The sequence below is a fragment of the Grammomys surdaster genome, unplaced genomic scaffold, assembly GCF_004785775.1.
Source record: "Grammomys surdaster isolate TR1022 unplaced genomic scaffold, NIH_TR_1.0 350, whole genome shotgun sequence".
Lineage (NCBI taxonomy): Eukaryota > Metazoa > Chordata > Mammalia > Rodentia > Muridae > Grammomys > Grammomys surdaster.
Window position 1 is genome coordinate 792,830 of NW_021604769.1, and position 11,335 is coordinate 804,164.

The window sequence follows — 11,335 nt, forward strand, 5'->3', positions numbered from 1 at the left end:
TTTTTTTTTTTTTTGGTTTTTCGAGACAGGGTTTCTCTGTATAGCCCGGGCTGTCCTGGAACTCACTCTGTAGACCAGGCTGGCCTCGAACTCAGAAATCCGCCTGCCTCTGCCTCCCGAGTGCTGGGATTAAAGGCGTGCGCCACCACCGCCCGGCTTTCTGAATTCATTTCTATCTTCTGCAGGAGGAAGCTTCTCTGATGACAACTGAATAAGCCACTCCTCTATGATTATATAAAAATATCATTCAGAATAATTTTGTAACACTTAAAAATAGCAGTAGTATTTGATTTAATCCTATGTCTCTTGGATATTCAGTCTCTGGTTCTTGGTTGCTTAGACAGCATTCAGCATGGGCTCAAACTTGTGGAATGAGCCTTAAGTCAAATCAGTTATTTATTAATTTCTCCCAGAAGTTTATACTGCCATTGTCCTAGTATAGTTTTGCAAGCAGGACAGCAAAGGGCTTTGGCTTAGTTGATGCATATGTTTCTCTTTTGATAGCCTGAAGAGTATCTTCCTATGCTAAAGGCACCAGAACATAGGAGTGAACGGTCTATAGTGTCACCAGCTTGATCTGCTTTGTTTTCAATGAGTTTTGTGAATGTTGTCTTCAGCAACAATACCTGGGTGTCCGTTTAAGAGCATCCTATTGCTTTGTTGACATGATGGGTTAATTGTAGATTTCTATTCCCCTTTTGGCCAACAACACTATTGGATATAACCTAGTCCTAGTACTGGAAGCTTCATTTGGTGACAAGAGATAGTCTGTTGGTATTCTATTTCTCCCATATTTGGAAACTTCATTGAATTGCCTTCATGTACTTCAGGAAGTTTCTATCTCACTAGATTTCTACCCCACCCTCAAATGTCTGTTAATTTTAGCTTTTTGCCTTGTTTCACTCACCCTCTATAACTGGTCACCACAATCAAACATTTCCTATCCAGAGTCTACCCATAAAATTGACTTATTTCCCCATTTCCTTTAAAACTAATTGATGTAGACACAGTACCCCCCCCAAGCTGAAATAGTAACATTTATATCTTAGCAGTAACAACTCTCTTATTGGACTTAGGGTCCACTCAATTAGACAGAAATTATGCATGGTACTGTAATCATAGCTCATTGCTTGTGGCTACTGAGATTATGAATCATGGAGGAGAAGCAATGAGTCTTCACTACTTTAAAAAATGGAAGTAGAACCTAGACGTGGTGGCAAATATCATTAATTTCAGCATTAGTGAGACAGAGCCACTTGGACCTCAGTGATTGCAAGACCACTTCGGTCTATGTAGAGAGTTAACAGGTCAGTCAGGGCCCATTTCAATAACATAAAATGAAAAATAAAATAAAAAATGACGTGTATAGATATCAACTCATTTTCATTTTAGTTTTTATTTATCTGGTATCTAATGAAAATTAAACCATTTCTTATACTTGGTCATTCCTTTATCAAACATGAAGTTTCTTTGAAAACTTAACAAACTTGATTGAAAACACAATTTTTTTTTATGTTTCACTGATTTCATTAAGATCAATTAATGGTGGTTGCAAATTTTAAGACAATAGATGAATACATGTTGGATTTTTTTTGCTTTCTATTAAACTAGATATACACATAGAAAAAATTCATAATATAACTTATAAGGCTCATTTTGTGTATTAGATTAAGAAAAAATATTGCTTAATACTTTCCACAACCTTTCTAGGGCATATTTTACATCTTTGTTCCTTAAACTATAGATCAAGGGATTCAACATGGGGATAATCAGAGTATAAAAGATGGATGCCACCTTATCAGTGTCAAAGGAGTGACTTGATTTGGGCTGCACATACATAAATATCAAAGTCCCATAGAAGACAATGACCACTGTCAGGTGGGACCCACAAGTAGACAAAGCTTTCTGCCTGCCTTCAGCTGAATTCATCCTAAAAATGGCTATAAGAATGAGTAGATAAGAAAAGAGGAGGACCACTAGAGATGAAACCAAATTAAACCCTGCTGAAATCAATATAATAATTTCAATATCATGTGTATTAGAACAGAGCAATGATATTAAAGGGAGACTGTCACAGAAATGACTAATGATCTTGTAACCACAAAAAGGTAAAGCAAAAATTTTTATAGTTATCAGAAGAGAAATAATGACACTATAGAAATAAGGAACTGCCACTAGCATCCAGCATACCCTATGGGACATGATGACAGTGTAGAGCAGAGGCTTACAGATGGCCACATAGCGATCATAAGACATTGCAGACAGAATAAAGAGTTCACAAATGATGAACACAAGAAAGAAAGTTAGCTGTATTGCACAAAGATGATTACTGATTGTATTTTGGATGACAACAAAATTTACCAGCATTTTGGGGCCCACAGCTGTAGAATAACCCAGATCAGTGATAGCGAGATGTCTGAGAAAGAAGTACATGGGTGTTTGCAGTCGGGAGTCCACCATGGTAAGGATGATCATGCCCGTGTTTCCCATTAGTGAGATTAGATAGATGATGAGAAACAATCCGAACAATGGAGCCTGAAGCTCAGGCCGATCAGTGATGCCCATCAGGATGAATTCAGTCACCACTGTGAGGTTGCGTTTCTCCATCTAGGCTTACAGCAAATTCTGTTCTGGATTGATACAATAGCTTACCCAATAACTTTTCTGCACTTTTACCTGGAAGAATTTGCAATATGCAAAACAAATATAAATTAGATAAATCCAAACTTACCAATTGTGTTATTTACAAATGAAAATATCTTTACTTAAAAAATTATTTAACTAGCATTTAAGAGAGACAGAAATAGATTAGGAGTTTTTGGTTTTGTTTTATTTTAATAATGTCCTTCTAACCTAGGGCATAATTATATTTTCTATGTCAAAACTGAACAAGGTTAGAAATGGAAAATTACATTTTAATGTAGAATCAATATTATGAAATTTTTATTTCCATATATAATTATAAAATTCATATATATTATGAAGTTTTCATTTTTCATGTATAATAATTATTGTACAGTTTAAAATAGTTTGAGTTATATCTATGAAGCCACTTTTAATATTATAGAGGAGTTTTATGAATTATTTTTAACAATACAATGAAATATTTAATTTAATGGTGTAAAATTGCTGACCTCAAATTACAGTGACTATCATTAATAGAAACAATAATTAAAAGAAGAACACCATGAAGACTTTATTCCAAGAAGTCTTATAACCTAGATTAAAATGAATAACTAATGAATAATGTCTGAATAAGGAAACAGAACAGAGGCTTGAATTCAGCCATTAAGATTAATTGCTGCTGTTCCATAGGATCCAGGTTTCACTCACAGCATCTATATAATGCTTAATTACTTAACTCATGGTGTGTTATTTGTCATGTCCTCTTTTTGCTTCTGAGGGCACCAGCCACCGACATAGTGCAACCCATACATTCAGACAATTACTTATTATACATAATACTTTAATAAAGTAATTAATTAAATTCTAAAATAAGAAAATATATTATATATAAATATATTATAATATGTAGTTTATAATATTTACACATCAATATTATCAGTGCTTTATCTTAGTTTATAATTCTGATAAAAAGTTACTTTGGCAAAAATGCGAGTTTGCAAAGAACATTATTCTTATGGATATATAACTAACGTATAATGAAGGATTTCTGAGATGAAGAAAGTATAAACTACCTACATACTAGTCTCCTAATTTATATACATATATATATAGTGAGTAATAACATTTCTTTAGGAGACAAAACAAGCAATGTACAGAAATGATAATTGTTAAATCAAATGGTAGGAAAAGGCTCTAAGTTTACTGTGGGGAAAGTAAAAGCATACACCTCACTGCATTAAACTTACATCTCATTAATTATAACTTGAAAGTAAATTGTTTAAATATTGCTTAGGCTAGTCAGACCTACTTATTGCTTACCAGTCTCCATGCATATGTCCTCCTCCTAAGAGAAATATAGAAATTTAAATACAATTAAATTACCTGATAGCTGCAATAGGTGCCATAAAGAACATATTTACTCTTTTTTGTCTTTTTATAAAATCATTTAAAATAAATTATACTATGTGTTCAATAACAATTTCAATACAAATATATATTATGTATTTATGATAATAAAAAAGTATGTATTTAGGATTCTAAGAAAAGTAAAATAATTTTCTCATAATGCCCTTTTTACTTTTTATGATTGTTTTTAAAGTTATTCTTGGAGTTTATCAGATTGCATGAGAATGAAAGTGTATTCTGGATGCTGCGTAACTAATATATGTCTAAGTACTTTAATATATTTATTTTACTAATCATGCTTTTCTGATGGAATTACAAAAATAATTTTTATTTTACTTTTAAATATACAATGAAAGATGTGCATATGAACATCTATTTAAACAATAATTAGAGTTTGAAGTGTTTTTTAAAAGAAAATTGATCAATTGGCTAAATATTTGGAATTTCAAGAGAGCTTTGAATCTTTGAATTTAAATATACTAACCAAGTTAGGTATGCTTCTTTTAGTCTGATCTTTTCTGTTAAAGATAAAGGTGCTTATATACAACCCAATAATTTAAAAAAAATACCATGCGGACTTTTAGAAGATTATTATGAGCATGTAGCTCCTGAATCCACACTATAATATCAAATTGTAAATGCAGGAAGCTATTTGTATGGAGACATCACAGAGTGTTAGCCCTGCACACATCATTGAATGAATTGTATATTTATCTAGCATAAGACCTTATAGAAATAATTTGTTTATTACCTACATTCACTTCTATGAACTTTCAGTCTGCCTCTGGCATATCATCCTTACACTGCTCTAAAACAATTCATGAATTTATTTATTTTAATCTTTAGAGACTTGATGCTTATTACGAAATGATATGCAATTAGTTACTTGTCCCTATAGTATTTGAGAGTTTGATAGTGCTTAGATTTTGCTCAGTAATTACCTGTTAGGAACATTAATTACAGACGAATTATTTTGGAAGCTTCAAAAAATAGAATTCAAACTACCTCTCCTGCTGTGCCATTTTATCTCTCTGAGACTGTCTCTTTGTCAAATATCTTTCTGTGTTTGTCATGTGGAGACTAAGAAATTCCTGAGAATACTGGTGAAGTACCAGTGGGTCTGAGTGTGTATGTGCATAGTACATATTTAATATATACTATATAAAATATATATTATTTACATCATATAAAATATATTGCATAATATATTATATATTCCATATGTAATAATTCATATGCAAAGAAATATATATAATTGCATTATAAATATAATATAAAATGACTTTATGTGTATGACGACTTGCTTTTTGAAATTAAAATATAATTATATAATTTCTCCCTTCTCATTCCTTCATCCAGTTGTTATGTGATCTCCTCTTTGGTTCTCTTCTATTTTCATAGAATTTTAAAACTATTTTTACAAGTACACATACACACACACGCACACACAGACACACAAATACCACATACACAGATTTATCCCTAAGTATGTAAATGCTTGCATTTATGTGTGTGTGTGTTTGTGTGTGTGTGTGTGTGTGTGTGTGTGTAAATAAAGCCTGCTTAACTCACATTATGTTGCTTTATGCATGTGATTTAAGGGTTGACCACTTGTTACTAGGAAACCAGTTCAGGAAGTCTTTTGTGTGGGGTGTCTTTCATGTTAAGACTATATCTCCCATTATCAGATTTTCTTAGTTGCATATAGCTCTATGTGTTTAGTTGAAGACACAAGAGGTTTCTCATTGCTTTTTTATTCTTAAAAAGCCCCCTTCAATATACCTTTTCAAGGATTAATATCTTCTAATAAATCAGAACACAAAGAAACAAATATTTATTGACTATTTGGTTATTCTTTAGGCCTGTCAATTTTATCCATAAAATTAGCAATTACAAGTCAAACCATTACTAAGGAGGAACTATATCAATCTCTTTAACCATTTTTTATTCCAAATAAAGGCATTATAAGGTATTAATTATGCCTTTTCTAAAACAGACATCCATGAATGAATGAAAACTCAATGAAAAAGAAGGCTTTAAGTGATGTTTCTTCCGCTGATATTTCCCACATAAGACTATATAATGAACCAAATGTGAACATTGAGATACTTATTCTGTTTCTCCTCATTTGATTACTACAAGTCTATGGAGGTAAAGAAAGTTTCTTATTAAAAAAGAAAAAAAAAGCCAAACACAAACAAACAAACAACCGCACATATACAGTGAACCGTGGAGTTGCTTCGGCCTAGCTGCCTTGAGATGCCCGTGTCATAATTTTTCAGGTTAAAGTTCAAGGGCATCCCCTCGCATCAATGCCAGATAAGGCCATCCTCTGCTACATATGCAGCTGGAGCAATGGGTCCCTGCTTGTGTATTCTTTGGTTGGTAGTTTAGTGCCTAGGAGATCTGCGGAGTCTGGTTGGTTGATACTGTTATTCCTGCTATAGGGTTGCAAACCCATTCAGCTCCTTCAGTCCTTCCCCTAACTCCCCCATTGGGGTCCCCATGCTCAGTCTGGTGAATGGCTACAAGCATCTATACCCATACACATCTATACTGGTCAGTCTCTGGCAGAGCCTCTCAGGAGACAGGTCTATCAGTAAGCACTTTTTGGCATCAGAAATAGTGTCTTGGTTTGGTAGCTGTATATGGGATAGATCCCCAGATGTAGCAGTCTCTGGATGGCCTTTTCTTCAGTCTCTGGTCCACTCTTTGTCTCTGTATGCTTCAGTCCTATTTAGAAGGGGCAACAATATAATCATGAGAGGTAGAGGATGGGAGGGACTTGGGAGGAAGGAAGGAGGGGGAGGGGAAAAGGGGGTGGGATCAGGTGTGGAGGAGACATACAGAGGGTCAGGATATTGAACAGTGGTGTGCAGCAAGGGGGCATGGAGAGGGGCAAAGTTCCAGATACCAGGAAAGCTAGAGGCTCCCAGGACCCAATGGGGATGACATTAGCTGAAATACTCAGCAAAGGGTAGAGAGAACCTGTAATGACAGTATCCAGAGGTTAGGCATGGCTCACGGCTGAGCTGTGGGGCTACCCACCCATCTCAAAAATTTTCACTCAGAATTGCTCCCCTCTAAAGGAAATGGATGATGACCTTAGTTTTCCTGTTAGGCAAGTAGATATTTAGAATATTCAGATGTGCACATTCCCTGTACCACTCATAATCTTGAGTATAAATAACATAGACAACTGTAAAGTTTAAAAGAGAAGTATATAAAATACAGTTATATAAACATACATGGACATGACTAATTAAAATAATTTAAAAAATGCAAGAAATCTTTCCACTTCCCAGAATATCTACTTACTCACATGATATAGCACAGTGATTCTGTTACTTGCAGTTTTGGTCAAATGTCCCCAGAAACCATTTACATACACAAAAATATTTCATCAATAACTATATTTATAATTCATCTCTTTCTTAAGAAAGTATTTTGCTTATCTGTTCTTGATTAAATTTATAATACTTTCACTGTGAATAAATGGTAAGAAAACTCCAAACACGTAGAGTCTTTATGGGCTTGCTCCTCCTTTTGAGGCTTTTAAACAAGAGTGACATCCATATAATGAATTACTAGAATCACATTCCACATTAACATTTAGAAAAGTTATTCAATAATTTTCTATGTCCTTTGTAGTGAATATATTACATCTTCATTTCTCAAGTTACATATCAAGGTATTCAACATGAGATGACAGAATATAACAGAGAAAAGCTACTTTATCATTGCATACAAATGACTAGACTGTGGATACAGAGACATTATATCGAAGTCCCATAGAATATAGTAAAATCTGTGAGGAAGGATCCACTTATTGAGAGTTTCTAGATTCCACATTTGAATAAGGAACAATTTTTTTTCTTTTTTAAATATCAAGGATAGAAATAGTTGTCTTTGCTGCTCTTGCTTCAGGAATATTTTCATCATCTAAGATTTTTATCACAATTTTATATGATATCATGTGATTTTGTATATGTACTTGTCTTATATTTTACAATATTAGGAATTAGGATATTAGAAAACACAATGAAGAAATAAAATTTTTAGCTTAAATTAATTTATTCGGAGCAAACAAGAAACAGGCTATATGGCATGACATGTAGAAATGGAATCCAAACAAAACTTTATATTAAAACATACAAATATATAAAAAGGGGATACATCATATAAAAAGATTAACTTGAATTCAAAATGTATCAGTGTTTTTCTTTATATCTGTACTTAGCATGTGGCCATCCCACAAGACAGTAATATTACCCAGCTAAAGTAATGTTAGTTATACTACATATAAGCTATCATGTATTTTCTTTTTACTCTACCTTACAATTTTAAAATTTAAGTAGGATATTCACACACATTTTCCATTTTCTCTGCAAGGACTGTTTCACCTCTTTGTTCCTCAAACTGTAGATCATGGGATTCAGCATGGGGATAACCAGTGTATAGAACAAAGAAGCGATTTGACCAGTCTCAAAGGAGTGAGTGGATTTTGGTTGTGCATACATGAAAAACAGAGTACCATAGAATATAACTATCACTGTCAGATGAGAACCACAGGTTGAGAAGGCCTTGTGCCTGCCCTCTGAAGAGTTCATCCTGAAAATTGACACAAGGATCAAGATATAAGACATGGATACTACCAGAAGAGAAAAAATCAAGTTAAAAGTTGCAAAGATTAAAATTATCAGCTTAATTTCATGTGTGTCTGAGCATAACATCAATATCAATGGCAGACTGTCACAGTAGAAATGCCTGATGATATTATGGCCACAAAATGATGAAGTGAAAATCTTGATAATGGTCAGTAAAGATATAAATATGCTATAGAGGTATGGTATTGCCACCAGAACATGGCATAATCTTTGTGACATGATGATTGTGTAAAGTAGTGGATGGCAGATGGCTACATAGCGGTCATAGGCCATGGCTGACAGAATAAAAACTTCAGTGGTGATAAACACGCTAAAGAATGTCAGCTGGACTGCGCACCCATTATAGGAAATTGTAGGTTGATCAGCAACAAAGTTTATTAACATTTTAGGCCCCACAGCAGTTGAATAACCAAAGTCAGTAAAAGAGAGTTGTCTGAGGAAGAAATACATAGGTGTCTGAAGCCTAGAGTCTATTTTGGTGAGTATGATCAAGCCCAAATTACCTACTACAGAGATCATATATACAATGAGGAAGAGTCCAAATAAAGGAACTTGGAGCTCAGGGAGATCTGTAATTCCAGTTAGAATAAAATACTTCAGTACTGTCAGATTGTATGTATCCATCTGTATAGAAACCTATACTGTTAAAGAAATAAAAAAAGATAATCATTAATTATGTTAGAGTCCACAAGTAGCAATACTGTATTTTTTTTTTTTTACTTAACACAGGGAAAATGTTTATTTAGCTCATTCTGGAGGTCTAAGAACATGGCACTGGCAATTGTTTGATCTCTTTTTAATACAATACAACAGGACTGCAGGCATCTCAGTGACAGTTTGTGCGAAAGTATAGACAAGTGGGAAAGGGGGTAATCAGGAGAGATGCCTGCATCCATTACAACAACCCATTCACAAAGGCACTAACTCACTCATAAGTAAAGCACATGAATCACACCAGTAATAGGTTAATCTAACTCATGACTCCACTATGTGCTATCACCCAGGGTTCCACAATCTCTCAGCGCTGTCACACTGAGGATTGGGCTTTATACACATGAGCTTTGGAGAGCAAACTTCAACCAGGTCCAAACCAGATCACTGTCCTCATCAATCTTCTTCCTAGTTCACCTTTCCTTTATAAACACTGTGAAATTTGTATGTTAGCATATATTGTAAAATTAGCATTCAGTTTACCACTGGCTCTACCTGTCAGCGTTTTCAACCTTTCAGTGAAGATGTCAGTCTCTACTCAGCCTAACCTGTTTCCTAGTTTGGCATGGTGATAGAGTCTGCTATGTATTTGTCATAAATATTATATATATTTACATATATATATATATAATATATTATATTGTATAATAGCAGGTCAAAAAATAATTATGTAATGATAATTCAATATTCAATTTCATTTAAATGAAAATACACTGAGAACCTCCATTATGCCCCATGCCCTTGAAGCCTGGCAAAGTCTGCATTAATTTATCCTTATTTGCATTTTGAGCAAGCTTCTCTAGTCACACCAACACAGGCATTTTGAGAAGAAGTGACACACCCCAGGTATTTACATTGCCATAATTCATGTAATAGTCAAGTTAAATAATCAAATTTTCCTTAATGACCTAGAGCCATTTCTTTCTATATTAGAACAAAATATAACATACTAAAAAAAAGTAACTGTTGCTTGTGTGGAATTTAGTCCACCCCATGTTTTTTCTTATTTATTGTTTTAGAACAAGGTCAAATTTCCTTTGTAGTTAGCAATCATTGCCATACTTCCAAGTATATCAAATTCCTAAGGAAATATGTGACTAAAAGGTTGTTATTTACTTATTTTGTTGTATTTGTTATTCATTTCCTCTTCTTTTTTTGCAATAATGTATTTTTGTATTTATATACAATATCTGTTATATTACATAGTATGAAAATGTATTTTATATTATTTTTAGATGTTAGTACGTGTATATAAAATTACAATGATTCTATCTTTTAAATTTTATAATATCTTAAAGCCTAAAGCAATGAAAAAATTGTTTTATGTTAATAAAAATATAAAATTTGAAGCTTCTCCTAAAAACTCTGATACAGTTCATTTTATTGTTATATAAGATAATGCCAAAATATAACTAAAAAAAATTCAGCATGAAACTCACTAAACAATTTTCTGTTAATGGGAGAAAATTTTGCATTTTATGGCAAAATTTATGTCACATATTTTAATTCATTAGAATAGAGGCATCATCCTTTGAAAATTTTACACTTGGTTCTATAATCAGATGATTTATTTATAAATCAAAAACAGCAAAATCTTTACAAAATAAAGCATAAATCAACTGATACTATCAGGAATATTTTTAAAGAAGCATTTGGTCTTAAAGATAATTAGTATGTTAAATGTTATTTCCAGTATGGATGACAAGTATAAGAGAAACATCAGCTATGCTATTGAAATGAATTCTACTAAAAAGCTAATAAACAAAGCACTCTTACTCATGATGTACAAGAATGTATAAAGCATCAAATGTACTTGCTATTCATTTACATGACCTGAATTACCTTGTTATCAAATCATCAACATTAAATCTACTGTAAGGCAAGAAAACTAAAAGTATTTCTCATGAATACAAGTAAAAGTTATG

The 11,335-nt window shown here is 33.0% G+C and overlaps 2 protein-coding genes across 2 annotated transcripts; both read right to left on the bottom strand.

The window, feature by feature from the left end:
* Positions 1-1,668: 1,668 nt before the first annotated feature.
* LOC114631014 (olfactory receptor 8K3-like) lies at positions 1,669-2,607 on the bottom strand. The gene has a single exon (XM_028779323.1). It carries the CDS (start codon positions 2,605-2,607, stop codon positions 1,669-1,671), a length of 939 nt encoding a protein of 312 aa, XP_028635156.1.
* A 5,768-nt stretch (positions 2,608-8,375) lies between these two features.
* On the bottom strand, positions 8,376-9,323 carry LOC114631013 (olfactory receptor 8K3-like). Its single transcript, XM_028779322.1, has one exon. The coding sequence runs from the start codon at positions 9,321-9,323 to the stop codon at positions 8,376-8,378; it is 948 nt and encodes a 315-aa protein (XP_028635155.1).
* Between the last annotated feature and the right edge of the window lie 2,012 nt (positions 9,324-11,335).

Coding starts and splice junctions, on each gene's coding strand:
- LOC114631013 (XM_028779322.1), bottom strand. CDS start 9,323: ATGGATACATACAATCTGACAGTACTGAAGTATTTTATTCTAACTGGA.
- LOC114631014 (XM_028779323.1), bottom strand. CDS start 2,607: ATGGAGAAACGCAACCTCACAGTGGTGACTGAATTCATCCTGATGGGC.